At 53.2% G+C, this 14,910-nt stretch overlaps 2 protein-coding genes across 2 annotated transcripts; one reads left to right on the forward strand and one right to left on the reverse strand.

Moving 5' to 3' along the window:
- Positions 1 to 225: 225 nt before the first annotated feature.
- LOC310890598 (olfactory receptor 14C36-like) lies at positions 226 to 2,609 on the forward strand. Its single transcript, XM_083852914.1, has one exon. It carries the CDS (start codon positions 892 to 894, stop codon positions 1,840 to 1,842), a length of 951 nt encoding a protein of 316 aa, XP_083709040.1. The 5' UTR covers positions 226 to 891; the 3' UTR covers positions 1,843 to 2,609.
- A 7,376-nt stretch (positions 2,610 to 9,985) lies between these two features.
- On the reverse strand, positions 9,986 to 14,572 carry LOC310890563 (olfactory receptor 14J1-like). The gene has a single exon (XM_083852886.1). The coding sequence runs from the start codon at positions 12,074 to 12,076 to the stop codon at positions 11,165 to 11,167; it is 912 nt and encodes a 303-aa protein (XP_083709012.1). The 5' UTR covers positions 12,077 to 14,572; the 3' UTR covers positions 9,986 to 11,164.
- Positions 14,573 to 14,910: the final 338 nt, after the last annotated feature.

Consider the following 14,910-nt stretch of genomic DNA (forward strand, 5'->3'; position numbering starts at 1 on the left):
GGGGCTCTGACCGCAGACACCCAGGCAGAAAGGGATTCCAGGCAGCCTGGAGGGTGTGAGCAGAGGAGCGCTCAGTGCTGGAGAAACATTCACAGCCCTGCCCATGGTAAGTCTCTCCCTGCAGGACAGTGCAGGGGAGGTTCCTGGAAGGGGCTCCTGGGTCCGGGACATCTCTGCCTGGCCAGGAGCTGCCAGGATGTCTCTCATGGCTTGTGCAGTGTGAAGGAGAAATTGCTGCAGGGCAGCCTTGGGCAGAGGAAGGGCAGGGCAGGGGCTGCCTGCAAAGAGAAGGCACTTTCTGCAGTCTCTGTCTGTTTTTCCTGCTCTGATTCTGGGGCAGGCTGTGTGTTGAGTGGTTGGATTTGCACAGGTGACTGAGCTTCCACTGCATTGAACTGAGACCTAAGCAGGTTAGTGACGAACCTCAGAATATCCCCTCCCTTCTCTCTACTTACAGACTGTACCAGGGTTTTTCTGTGCTGTTCTTTAGGACCTGCAGACAAGGAGATGTAATTTTTTAGCACAACCTCTGAGTGCAGCCATGCCACACCTGAGTGCTGCAAGCAGCCAGCAGCTGCGCACCAGGGGATGGACAGAGCAGCCCTCCTGGATGTGACCTCTGGCTGAGGTGTGCCGCCACAGCAACAACATTTACCACCGCAGTCGAGCAGAGGTGGCGCACTGGGGGCTGATGGGCAGAGGTGGCTGCTCAGTACAGGACACTGAGCAAGCACAAAGCAGGGCTACAACCAGGGAGAGACACAAAGGTAACCCTGAAAGAAAGACAATGTGAAAGCTTTAATGAGAAAAGAAACGAGTATTGCTCAGGGAAAATTCCCCTAACAGTCAGTATTTTTTCTTCTTTGCAGTGCCCTTGATGAAGGGCAGGAAATGCCCAACAGCAGCTCTGTGAGCGAGTTCCTCCTGCTGGCATTCGCAGACACGTGGGAGCTGCAGCTCCTGCACTTCGGGCTCTTCCTGGGCATCTACCTGGCTGCCCTCCTGGGCAACGGCCTCATCCTCACCGCCGTAGCCTGCGACCACCGCCTCCACACCCCCATGTACTTCTTCCTCCTCAACCTCGCCCTCCTAGACCTGGGCTGCCTCTCCACCACTCTCCCCAAAGCCATGGCCAATGCCCTCTGGGACACCAGGGCCATCTCCTATCAAGGGTGTGCTGCACAGGTCTTTCTGTTTGTCTTCTTGACTGCAGCAGAATTTTATGTTCTCACGGTCATGGCCTACGACCGCTGCGTTGCCATCTGCAAGCCCCTGCACTACGGGAGCCTCGTGGGCAGCAGAGCTTGTGCCCAGATGGCAGCAGCTGCCTGGGGCAGTGGCTTTCTCAATGCTGTCCTGCACACAGCTAATACATTTTCCCTGCCCCTCTGCCAAGGTAATGATCTTGATCAGTTCTTCTGTGAGGTTCCTCAAATCCTCAAGCTCTCCTGCTCAGTGTCATTTCTCAGGGAGGTTGGGCTTATTGTAGTTACTGTGTGTTTAGCATTTGGTTGCTTTGTTTTCATTGTGCTGTCCTATGCGCAGATTTTTAGGGCCGTCCTGAAGATCCCCTCTAAGCAGGGCCGGCACAAAGCCTTTTCCACGTGCCTCCCTCACCTGGCCGTGGTCTCCCTATTTATCAGTACTGGCATATTTGCGTACCTGAAGCCCCCCTCCATCTCCTCCCCATCCCTGGACCTGGTTGTGGCAGTTCTGTACTTGGTGGTTCCTGCTGCCATGAACCCCCTCATCTACAGCATGAGAAACAAGGAGCTCAAGGATGCATTGAGGCAACTCTTTGGATACATTTCTTCATCATTAATAATCGGCGCAAAGTCCTAACAGGACACTATTTTTTTTTCTTTTTTCTTAATATTTTGGAACAGTCTTACTTCACTTTTATACTATTTTCTGAACCTTGTGATTTTCATTCAGTAATGATCTACTTACTATCCTAGGTGTTTATCATTGTATTTTAGTTTTGAACCAAGTATCTCATGCACTTATGGAAGTGGGCTTCCCATTTAGCTAAAGACAAAAAAGAGTCGAGCAGAAATGCATTGGTCTCAGCTTCCATCCCTTCCCATCTTTTGTGGAGCTGGGGGAGCAGCCCCAGCACGCAGGAGGGGCTCAGGGCCCAGAGCCCAGCTGCCACAGGGAGGAGCAGCCCCGCTGGCCCTCGCGGCTGCCCCTCACTGCCCGCTGGGCTCTGCCTCTCTGCTGCCTTCGGGTCGGGGCTGCTGCTTCCCTGGAGCCATGGCCATGGCCAGCAGCAGGACGTGGCTTTTTCACTGCTGCTCTCTTTTTGGTTCCACATTGTTTTCTTGTGCTCTTGTATCTGTGTTAGTCTTGAGGTCTCATGTACCTTGGTGACAGTCCTGTTGTCTCTGCAGTGACATCCCTGTCCCTGCAGGCAGCAGCAGGCACTGTGCAGCCCTGGCTCACAGCTGGCCTCCTTGCTAGCACCACAGTAACAAAAGGGGCTGCTCAGGGCAAACCCAGAAGCCTGGGCACCTCTTCCAAATGTGCTATCAGGAATAGAGCCAAGGGGTTGCTCCCTGCTCTTCTGTTTCCTGGGCTTCTTCATGGAGCGAAGGACACAGGCTGAAAGTCCCAGGGCGGTCTCTGAAGGAACAAAGTGATGGACCAAGCACTCAGTTTGTGGTGGCACTTCCCCAAGCAGACAACAACTGGTCTTGGACTTATCAGCACGGGACTGTGCATCCCCTGCAGTGGGGCTGATGGCCGATGCCAGCCTGGAGAGGAATCTGGAGCTGCCAGGAGATGTCAGGGGATCTCCAGGGACAAGGAGCTCAGTGGGTAGTGAATAGAAAACTTCATAAAATGAGTGACCATCCAAAGAACAGTCTGGTAAAGGAAAAGTCAAATCTGAGGGGACCATGTGCTAAGGGGGATGCACAAACCTCCTCCAGTGAGATGCCACTACTGCAGGGGAAGAGGGGAAGGTTGGCGAGCTACGCGGGACCTGCAGGCAAGAGTAGTGTGTGCAAAGCATTTGGGGATATTTGCAGGGGCAGCGTGAGCCTGGGAGACAGCAGTGAATGGAGCCTGCAGAGCGTGAGCCTGTCCCATGTGGACTGACCACAGCTCAAGTGCTCAATCTGGTGTGAGCAGGCAGAGGAGAGCTCTGCAGCCCCAGGGCACGCAGCAGCCCCAGCAAAGGAGTCTGGCGAGCGATTCCTTGCAGCCCTGGGCCAACAGCAGTGACCCCATGAGCTGGGTCTGCCTCCCAGCCTGCCCAGCACGGCCCTGCAGAGTGCCCCCGTGCCCCGGGCACCACAGCCCCCTCGCTCTGCAGAGCAGCACCGCCAGCTGGGGCTGGGGCTGGGGCTGGGGCTGGGAGGGCACTTCCCCTGAGTATCTTCTAGGCCAGCTTCAGGCACATGGCTTCTGGATGTGAGTGTGATGTTTGCTGTGTGCAAGAAGCTGAGAGACCGCCAACAGGCACGGGGCTGGAACATTGCCTGCAAGGTCCCTCCTGCCCTAGCACCTCCCAGGACCGGCACGGAACTGGCTCCCATGCATCAGAAGGTCTGGGAGCCCAGCAGCAGTGCCACGGGCTTGAAAGGTCACAACCAGATCAATTCTACCTGGGCAGGTCCTGGGCCAAAAAGGGGGTGTTTTATAGGTGTGGTATTATGAGGTAAGTGTTGCCTCAGAAATTCCTAATCTTTTATTAAGTCAATGTCTCTAAAGCGGATTGTGAGTTGAGCTCTTTCTGAAGCAGCTGACAGGTCCCCCCTTGGCTCCTGGCTGGGATCAGTGCCTTTAGGCTCACATCTTCCAGGGTCCATGATAGGCCAGCAAAAGGCACCTGCTTTGCACACAGTTTGTGAGATCCTCTCTTCCTAAGTATTGGGTAGGCCCCGTAGAGGAAGAGGTCTTGGACAGGGGTCGTCATGTCAGAAGTTTTGGTTTTTGCCTAAAGTCATCCTTCAGGACTGCTTTCAGGTCTCTACAAAGAAGTGGCCACTGCCTCCAAGATGCCAGGGGCAAACTGAAGCATGCATGAGGGCCTGGGAGAAGTTACCCTGGGTCCATAGGAGCCATTCTAGATCCAAAAGCTGGAGGCAGGAAGCACAATTTCAGGGTGGTGCAGAGGTGCTGGGCACATTGTACAGGGTGCTCCTACAGCCTTTGTGTCCTTCTCCGTGCTGGCTTAGGAGCTGCTTCTTTCTCAGGAGCAGAGTAGCCAACAGAGGTGAGACAGATACTCTGAGTTCATGAAAGCCATCAGAAAGTTGCCCCTAAGAAGATGACTGATATGGGGAAGTCAGGAGAAGCCTGGCCAGGAGAGATGTTTGATCTGGGGGAGGGAAGAGGAGCTTGGCCAGCAGAAGCTAATGATTTTGGAGAGGTAAGAATGCTCAGGTAATATTGATCCCACCATAACGCAGACTTAAAGCAGTCATGTGAGGCCCTTACCTTATTTTAACCTGTAACATTAATAGCTAAATCGAAATGCCACTCCACACCCTGACAGGAATCCACTGCTCTAATTTTTGACCACAATATCCCTTGAGCCAAAATAAGTCCATAACATCTTTCCCTTACCTTTACTCTCTTGCTCACCCTGATCCCTGCCTTTAACACAAGCATTAAAATGCTCTATTTAACCCAAGTCTTCTTGCAGACCTAAACAAAACACTAAAGCAAAGAGCTTACACATACCCTAACCACAGACCTGACACCCCAATCACAACACCAAACCCTCTCACTCAATATTTCCTTAAGCTCTCACCCGGAAAGGTTCGCCATACTCCCTAATGTCATACGTGAATAACTAATATCCAGACCCTCGTTCCTGTGCATTAACCTCCTCAACTTCAAACCCTCTCCTAGCCCTTAACTTTAGGTTCTTGTTCCCTTGGAGCAAGGCAGGAACAATGAGGTTGCCGTGCAGTCCCATGGCATTCAGAGATGGATGTGAGGGGCCATGGATCTGATCAGCTTGTGGGCCACAAGGAGGAGATGGGTGGGAATGTTCTGATGAGCTCAGCTGTGCCTCAGGATCTCCTGCCCCAGCAGGAGGAATGGGACTGGGGCAGTGACTGGGAGGTCACTTCTGTCTCTGCAGCTGATAGGGCAGCAGCAGGAACGTGTCACGCAAAGGGCCTGTGAGGTCCCTTGTGTCTGGAGGTGGGAGGTCAGCCTTGGCTTCTCCCTGGGATGTGCACTTTGGGGCTGCCATCTGCCAGTGGCCCTGCTAGGCCAGCAGAAGGCCCCTGCTTGGCATGCTGCCTGTGGGATCCCCTCTGCCTCCATCCCCAGGACGACCCAGACAGAAAGAAGGCCCGCACAGGGCTTGTCCTGTCCCTTCTGCTTGAGTCCACGACTGGACAGCAGGAGGCACAAGGCTTGGCTGTGTCTAGCCAAGAAGCTGCAAGGCCAGCAGCAGGCCCAGGCCTTGGGAGGTGTTGGTGAGGTAACTTCTGTCTGCTTGGCTGACAGGCCGCAAGGAACCAGATGGGTTGGGATGCCTACTTCAGGAGTGGTTTCCACCCTGATGGAGCTTTCTTTGGTAGTTGGAAAGAGCAGGAGAGAAAAAACTGCCACAAGGTGCACCTTGGAAGTGTGGCACTGGCCATGAAGAGGAAGAAATGTCCCTCAAAGGCTCGTGCTGTGGTGAAAGAGGTCACCCAAAGAGTGTCTATGATCAGACCCACGCTTTTTGTTCATCAGGGAACAGCTGATGAGGGTTGATGAGACATGGGGAAAGTGATGGAAAGTCCTGGATGAGAGCAAGGCGGTGGACAGAGATGGGTGTCTGCAGACTTCTAGGAAATAGGGCAAAGTGTGGGACAGCATAGGAAAGCCTGCAGAGGAGAAGGCAGAGGGTGCTGGCAGGAATGGAAGGCCCCAACAGCCCTGACGTTTTTGTCCCTTTGGCTAGAGCTTCTGAGGAGACAAGATATAGTCATTGCAATGGGGCCTCACTGCTTCCTTGATACCCTGTGCAGGGGTGGGGAGGTGTCCTAATGAAGTTCTTCTCGTGGCATCACACTGCCCACCACATCATACAGACCCCAAGAAGAGCCCTGAGCCAGACGGGGGGGTGCAGGATCTCCCCTCCCAGGGGCTGGGGTCAGGCCTTGGCCCTTCTGCTTCACCAAAACCAACCAAGACTTTTCTCAGCACAGCGCTTTGCCTGTCTGCAATCATGGCCTCCAATTATGTGCCCTAACAAGTCCCTGGGGAGGCTTTGTTAGTAACAGCCCTCAGTGGGGCCCATTAATACTCCAAGTCACTTCAACTTTTCCTCCTGACTTTACCTTCTCAAGCGGTTACATCATTCTCCTCTCAGTACCCAAGTTTCACTGACTCAGCACCAAAATACACCATGGAACTCATTAAAAGAGAGAAAGGCCTAAGCAGCCATATCTCTCCCACAGTTTTCTTCACGTCTTCAAGACTTGTGCAGCTAATTGCAGAGCTTTCAAGGTGTAGTTAAGGAGGAAGATTTCAAAGAGCATCTAATAGAAATCTTTCCTCATTTTAAAGGCGGAATTTTGTTGCATTTCTGTTTGGAGCATCATTTTCCTATAGATATTGGTCTAGGGTTACTCCTTTGAAGCCCTGCTTACGTAGGAAGAGCAGGGTTTTTCCTATGTAAAAACAAACAACAGGAAATCATGCTGCAATTTTCAAAAAAAAATAAAAATAAAAAATAAAACAACGTCCAAGTTCCTCATTTTTTTGCCTCCAGTGATGTTTACCTTCCCAAAAGGATAACTGTACATGACCTATTTTACACTGATTAATAGGAAATTTAAAATCGTGGTGTTAATATTAATCCATATCATACTGATTCAATGATAAATGATGAGTTTCTTGCTAAGGAAACCGTCAGACAGACTGCTGAGAGATGGGCGAGCTGGCACTCACTGAAACTCAAAGCAGCAACTGGGTTGGTGAGAGCGGTCTGAATGATCCAAGAGTAAGGGGAGGGCAAAGCAGGAGAACCATGGGAAGTGCATAGGTCCAGACAGGCAGCTGGAAAGGGGACATTCAGCAGGGTCTGTGTAATCAAGTCAGGTTTTGTACCTGTAAAATGAGGGAGTACACCATGACAGACAAAGCGATGACAGTGCAAGTACAGGTGAACATCAGTATTTCTTCTCCAGTGCTGAATATAGATCATGGAAATTAGCATTTCTTCGTTATAGAAATTCCACTTCACTTGAGACTTTTTACGGAAGGGATTGAATCATTTGAGGTAATGAGTAGTCGCATTATTAATTAAGTAAAAAAAAAATTACAGGGTATTGAGGCAGAGCTTTGCTGTCTGACCATAACCATAACCAGGGAAAACCTCCTAATGCCCCGTTGTGTTTGTGGCACTTCCCTGGACCAGCAGATGTCAGAAAAGACCTGCAGGAGACCGAAGCCCTTTGGGAAAATCAGGTGGAGCCAGGTGGAGTTCCCAGGGCACCTCTGCTGCCAGCAGTGGTCTTTGTCCCTGTAACTGCAGCCCAGCCCAGCACAGGAAACCCCTTCAAAGACAACACCCTAGTTCAGTGGGTTCCTGGGATTGACCTAGATTTGAAATGACCATTGGAAAACCATGATACTTTCCCTTATTCCTACGAGACACTTGAACACCCATTAAGCTTCCTGGGTCATCTTTAGGAAACTCAGGCTGAAAAACTCAAGTATAGCACGCTTCAAATGGCTGAGGCAGAACCCATCAGCTTGCCCCACTTTGGAAATGGTCCCCGTCCAACTAGGGATATGAAAGTGAAAAATGTGAAATGACCCGTCAAGTCAATGCACAGAGTAAGGGAAAGTCACACATATTGTGCTGGAGTAGCAGAAGGCAAAAAGCACTGCACTGTGCCTCAGAGTAATCAAGGAGACCTAATCCAGTTCATCTGTGAGATAAAGCAGAGTGAAGGACGTTGAGTTGTGTCCTAACATGAAGAAGGATGTACATCACTGCTGAAGGAGCTGTCTTTTTGTGACATCACCAATGCAAATTACACAAGAACTACCTCAAATAAAGGTCAGCTGTCCCACCCTGGCCCTGTCACCCCACGGGGCAGCGGAGGGACCTTTTTCAGTTTCAGCCTCTTCTTCAGAGAGGTTTTGCCCTCTCCCTGCGCACCACGGGGCAGAGCCTGGCCCTGGACACTCCGTGAGCGCCGTGCAGGTCCTGGCAGACTGCGGTGAGGGGACGAATGCCCTGGGCCCCCTTCCTGCTCTGCCCAGGCCAGCAAGGGCCCCGAGTGGCCTCGTGTCCCCTGCCCCTGCAGCTCTGGGCTCCCTTCCCCAGCCCTGGCTCTGCAGCACCAAGCCCTGCTGGGAGCCCTCCCCTGCATGCTGCCACCGCTCCCTGACGCTGCTGGTGCCCTCTGCCGGGCACTGCCCAGCCCAGCCCAGCCCCTGCCCACCTCTCCCCACCTCCCGGACCTCTCCCCAGCCCAGCAGCCCAGCCTGGCCTGGACCCAGGCCAGTGCCCACCGCAGCCTGCTGCAGGGCTCTGGGCACGGCCAGCACAGCCCCAGCCCCTCGCAAGGCACCGCAGCTGCTGGCACAAAGGCGGCTCTGGGCCTCCCCAGCAGCCCCCGTGCTGCTGCCAGCCATGGCTCAGGAGATGGTGGGCATAGAGCTGGTGGTGCTGCTCTGCAGAGCCAGGGGTTTTGGTTTCCTTGGTCATCCAGGGATCTCCGCTCTGCCCATTCTGCTCAGGGTGGGCAGCAGACTGAACTCAGTGGGGATCTCTACTGCTTAGCCCCTTTCCATCTCCCCTTATGGCTCAGCAGCACAGGGCAGTGCTTTCGCAGGACCATGGGGTTTCTCTAATGGCATAAAGGGCAGGCGAGTGCTACACTAGGTCGCAATTTTGGGGTTTCAGAGAGGTTGTCCTTAACTACACTGGACTTTCATGTGCCTTTGCCAGCTGGCTCCTCTAAACCCTTCTGGAATTGCAGAGCCCTCTTTAACTCATGGGCTCCTCATTTTCACCTTTTCCTTTACCTTTCTCTACCAAATTAAACCACAGACGGTTCACTCAGGGGTCTGGCGAAGAAGTCTTACGAGGAGTGGCTGAGGGAGCTAGGGTTGTTCAGCCTGGAGAAGAGGAGGCTCAGGGGCGACCTTATCGCTCTCTATAGGTACCTTAAAGGAGGCTGTAGAGAGGTAGGGGTTGGTCTATTCTCCCATGTGTCTGGTGATAGGAAGGGGGGATGGGCTAAAGTTGCACCAGGGGAGGTTTAGGTTGGATATTATAGAATCATAGAATCATAGAATATCCTGAGTTGGAAGGGACCCTTAAGGATCACCAAGTCCAGCTTCTGGCACCACACAGGTCTGCCCAAAAGTTTAGACCATGTGACTAAGTGCACAGTCCAATCGCTTCTTAAATTCAGATAGGCTTGGTGCAGTGACTACTTCACTGGGGAGCCTGTTCCAGTGGGCGACCACCCTTTCGGTGAAGAACCTCTTCCTTTTGTCCAGCCTAAACTTCCCCTGCCTCAGCTTGACACCATTCCCGCAGGTCCTGTCACTGGTGATAATGGAGAATAGGTCACCTGCCTCTCCACTCCCCCTCGTGAGGAAGTTGTAGACTGCGATGAGGTCTCCCCTCAGCCTCCTCTTCTCCAGGCTGAATAGGCCCAGTGACCTCAGCTGCTCCTCATATGTCTTCCCCTCTAGGCTCTTCACCATCTTCGTCACCCTCCTCTGGACACTCTCCAACAGTTTAATGTCCTTCTTGTACTGTGGTGCCCAGAACTGCACACAGTACTTGAGGTGAGGCCGCACCAGCGCAGAGTAGAGCGGGACAATCACCTCCCTCGACCGACTAGCAATGCCGTGTTTGATGCACCCCAGGATACGGCTGGCCCTCCTGGCTGCCAGGGCACACTGCTGGCTCATTCAACTTGCTGTCAACCACAACCACCAGATCCCTCTCTGCGGGGCTGCTCCCCAGCGTCTCATCGCTCAGTCTGTACGTATAGCCAGGGTTGACCCATCCCAGGTGTAGGACCCAGCACTTGCCCTTGTTAAACTTCATGTGGTTGGTGATTGCTCAGCTCTCCAGTCTGTCCAGGGAGAGATATTAGGAAGAACTTCTTTACCGAAAAGTTTGTTAGGCATTGGAATGGACTGCCCAGGGAAGTGGTTGAGTCACCATCCCTGGAGGTCTTTAAAAGACGTTTAGATGTTGTTCTTAGTGATATGGTTTAGTGAAGGACTTGTTAGTGTTACGTAAGAGGTTGGACTAGGTGATCTTGGAGGTCGCTTCCAACCTAGATGATTCTGTGATCCTGTGATTCTGTGATTCATTAGTTGAGGAACCGCTGCCAACCCAGACTCGCAAACTGTCCTTGGATATCAACTGACATATCCTGACAGTTCTGTACTCCACTCCAGAATGTTATTTGCCATCAGCCCCAGCACCACTATGACAGTCCCATGCAGATATGTCAAAGGCCAGTTACTGTTTGCTGGGCTATGTGCAACCAAGAAGGGAGCTCCCAGTCCAGTCCTTGGTCCCACACTGGTCACTCTGGGACTCTGATTAATGGTGAAGCCCAGAAAAGCAAGAGACCTGTCAATGGAGCAGCCCCTTGGGTGTATTCCTGACACCAGGTTTGTGAAGAGGTGTGCAGAAATGTGACAGAGAGGTCTCTGTAGAGACAACAGGACTATCACTGAGGCCCTGCTGCTGGCCATGGCCATCGCTCCAGGAAGCAGCAGCCCCGACCCGAAGGCAGCAGAGAGGCAGAGCCCAGCGGGCAGTGAGGGGCAGCCCCGAGGGCCAGCGGGGCCGCTCCTCCCTGTGGCAGCTGGGCTCTGGGCCCTGAGCCCCTTCTGCATGCTGGGGCTGCTCCCCCAGCTGCACAGGAGATGGGAAGAGAGGGGACCTGAGACCACTGAATTTCTCATGGCTTCTTTATTGTCTTTATGTACACAAGATGCCCAGTTCTATAGATACATGAGAGGACTGGATCAACTTAAATAGAATAATCAAAGATGAGAGCATAAGAATAAAAATATTTAAATAAAAATAATATCATAACACTTGTGAGAAAACCATACTGAACACAAAGAACAACAAAATATTGTCATAATACTTTCTGAGTGTCCTTGTTGTCCTCTTAAGATAATTGGTCCCTTATCAGTGTTGGAGAAGCATGTATCAAAAAAGTTTCCTCAGGGCATCCTTGAGCTCCTGGTTCCTCACACTGTAGATAAGGGGGTTCACTGCTGGAGGCACCACCGAGTACAGAAATGACAACACCAGATCCAGGGATGGGAATGATTTGGAAGGGAGTTTCAGGTAGACAAACATAATGGCACTGACAAACAGGGAGACCACGGCCAGGTGAGGGAGGCACGTGGAAAAGGCTTTGTGCCGGCCCTGCTCAGAGGGCATCCTCAGCACAGCCCTGAAGATCTGCACATAGGACACCACAATGAAAAGAAAACACCCAAAGGCTAACGCGCCAATAACCACAAGAGGTCCAAATTCCCTGAGATAAGAAATGGAGCAGGAGAGCTTGAGGATCTGGGGGATTTCACAGAAGAACTGGTCCACAGCATTGCCTTGGCAGAGGGGCAGGGAAAATGTAGTGGCCGTGTGCAGGACAGCATGGAGAAAGCCACTGCCCCAGGCAGCTGCTGCCATCTGGGCACAAGCTCTGCTGCCCACGAGGCTCCCGTAGTGCAGGGGCTTGCAGATGGCAACGTAGCGGTCATAGGCCATGACGGTGAGAAGGGAAAACTCTGCTCCAGCAGAGACAGTGAACAGAAAGACTTGAGCTGCACATCCCTGATAGGAGATGGCCCTGGTGTCCCAGAGGGAATTGGCCATGGCTTTGGGGAGGGTGGTGGAGATGCAGCCCAGGTCGAGGAGGGCGAGGTTGAGGAGGAAGAAGTACATGGGGGTGTGGAGGCGGTGGTCGCAGGCTACGGCGGTGAGGATGAGGCCGTTGCCCAGGAGGGCAGCCAGGTAGATGCCCAGGAAGAGCCCAAAGTGCAGGAGCTGCAGCTCCCGCGTGTCTGCGAATGCCAGCAGGAGGAACTCGCTCGCAGAGCTGCTGTTGGGCATTTCCTGTCTTTGGTCATGGACACAGCCAAATGAGAAAAAAAAAAAAAAAAAAAAGAAAAAAATAGAGAGACAGTGTTATGAGTAAAGTCTGTGAGCAAGATTCAGCTAATTCCCAAATGAAGCCTTACATTCCCTGTTTCCAAGAGGACCTCTGTCTCTCTCCCTGTCTGGAGCCCTGCTCTGTGCTTGCTGAGTGTCCTGTACACTGCAGCTGCCTCTGCCCAGCAGCTCCCAATGAGCCTGCTCTGCTCCATTGGAGGTCCCAAGAGGGCAGGTTCCTGGGAAGGGGCTCCCTTGGTCGAGTGAGGGGTGTTTGGCTGTGTGACTCCGTGTGCGTCTTCCCTGTCCAATATCTAGGAGACAAAAGCAGCAGGTGGATCGTGCGTGTCTGGCCGGAGAGAGCAGGGAGCATCTCCTCCTGCCTCACCCTCCGTGCACAGCACTCCCTGTCAGAATCAGGCACCAGCAGCTGCCACGCTGGGCAAGGGAGAGAAGCAGGCATGGGCAGGCAGGGCGGACCCAACGCGGTGCCGAGGCTGCGGTGTCGGTGAGGTAGAGCCTGTCCTCACACCCCTGTGCCATCTGCCCGGCACAGCCAGCAGAGGGAAAAGAGCTCTGGAGTGCAAGAAGCGTTGGGAATGTGCTCCTTGTCGTATGGTAGGAATTTGGGGGTAAGACCTCTGTGGAGCCAGGAGCTGGACTCGATGATACTTGTGGGTCCCTTCCAACTCGGGATATCCTATGATTCTGTGATTCTGTGCCTGCTTCCGTGGAGGAAGGTGGAGGGGGCCTGCAGCAAATGTGTCTACTTCCACAGAGATTTAGGGTTCACACACCCCATATTCTCAGCCCCCCAGATTATACATGCCATGACAGAAGCTGTGAGGGGAAGAGGAGACCAGGGGCTGCTGCAAGGAAGGTGCCTGCACTGCAGGGGATGGCAGGGAGGGAGCAGCTCCCTCCCACCGCCTGCCCATGTCCCTGCTGCCTGCAGCTGTCCCTGCCACCAGCTCTTTCTCTGTCCCCACGTCTCCTCCCGTCCATGCTCACAGACCCCATCCCACCCGCTGTTTGCCCAGCTCTGACCTGCAGACACCTCCTGGGGATGGGGACAGCTCTGGGGACATCTCCCTGTCTGCAGGTCCTAAAGGCCAGCTCAGAAAAGCCCTGGTGCAGTCTGTAAGCAGGGAGAAGGGAAGGGATATTCTCAGGTTCCCCACTAACATGTTTAGGTCTCGGTTAAAAGACGTAGGAAACTCCATCATCTGTGTAATCCCTACAACTCTGTTAACAGAGCGCCTGCCCAAGAATTAGAGCAGGAAAATGCAGGCATGGACTGCAGACAGTGCCTTCTCTTTGCAGGCAGCCCCTGCCCTCCCCTTCCTCTGCCCAAGGTTGCCCTGCAGCACCTCCTCCTCCGTATCACACAAGCCACGAGAGACATCCTGGTAGCTCCTGGCCAGGCAGAGACGTCCCGGACATCCTGGCAGCCCCTTCCAGGAACCTCCCCTGCACTGTCCAGCAGCCAGAGACTTACCGTGTGCAGGGCTGTGAAGGTTTCTCCTGCACTCAGCTCTCCTCTGCCCGCACCCTGCAGGCTGCCTGGAATCCCTTTCTGCCTGGGTGCCTGCGGTCAGAGCCCCCAGCCCTGCTGCGCTGTGCACAGGAGCTGCTCCTGGGCACAGCTGTCTCTCTGCACCAGGGCCCTCTTGCCACGAGCTCTCTCTGTCCCACGAGCCCGGCCCAGCTCAGCACCAGACGCCCAGCCCAAGGCATTGGAATCCCCCCTCGGGGGGCTCTGCTCAGGAGCCCACGAACCTCAGGCACTGAGAGACAATTGAAGCCATCTCTCAACAAGTCCAAGTCAGAGGCAAATTTCCTGCAGTGTCCCCCTGAGGGCCAGCACTGACACAGCCTCCCTTGGAGCTCGTTAGAGCAGAGCATTGGAGGCAGAGAGGACAAGGAGACAAAGGCACTGTGAAGGTGACACTGATGTGTAGACAAAATGTATTTGTTTCACTAAGCACAAAGGCCCAGACAATAAGGAATTTTAATTTGAATTAAAATTTGAAAAGACAGAACAGAAAGTTAAAATAGTAATAATAACAATAATAACAAAAACAATAATATTTAGAAAGCAAGTGATGCACCACGCAATTCCTGAGAAGCCCCTCACCGATGCTCAACCCGTCCCTGAGCATTGGTCCCCCGGACCCTGGCCAGCCTGCAGCAGGATCTCTTGTGCACGTCCCTTCACCTTCAGTTCTTTTAGTGCAAAATCAGCTGTCAGAGGAATTTGGAGTATTTTCTTCCCTTTCTCAAACACTTCCTCTGCTCTGTCACCCCACACAACGATGCCATCGATGTACTGTAGGTGTTCAGGAGCTTCCTCCTCTTCCAGGGCACTCTGGATCAGTCCATGGCAAATGGTAGGGCTGAGTTTCCTGCCCTGGGGCAGTCGATGCCAGGTTGAAAGCAAGCTGTGGCCTTCCATCTGCTGGCAAATACATGGAGAAAATTGCATTAGCGATATCAGTTGTGGCAAAACGCTTGGGTGACTTTGATCCCAATTTGCATGGAAGCTCTACCGTGTCCGGCATGGCAGCACTCAGCACCGCATGACTTCCTTCAGGCCACGACAATCCTCTGTCGGCGGACTCGGTTGGTGCTCTACTGACTGAGGTGCACGGCTGTGGCAGTGATTGGCACCAGCTGTCCTTCAGCCCTCATCAACCCCACAACAGAAGGGTCCTGTGAGAGACCAAGGCAAGGCAGACAACAGCATCATGTCCTCCGCATCCAAGGCAGCTGTGCCAAAAGCCCACCCATACCCT

The sequence above is a fragment of the Anser anser genome (genome assembly GCF_964211835.1).
Source record: "Anser anser genome assembly, contig: HAP1_SCAFFOLD_32, whole genome shotgun sequence".
Taxonomy (NCBI): domain Eukaryota; kingdom Metazoa; phylum Chordata; class Aves; order Anseriformes; family Anatidae; genus Anser; species Anser anser.

Coding starts and splice junctions, on each gene's coding strand:
- LOC310890563 (XM_083852886.1), bottom strand. CDS start 12,076: ATGCCCAACAGCAGCTCTGCGAGCGAGTTCCTCCTGCTGGCATTCGCA.
- LOC310890598 (XM_083852914.1), top strand. CDS start 892: ATGCCCAACAGCAGCTCTGTGAGCGAGTTCCTCCTGCTGGCATTCGCA.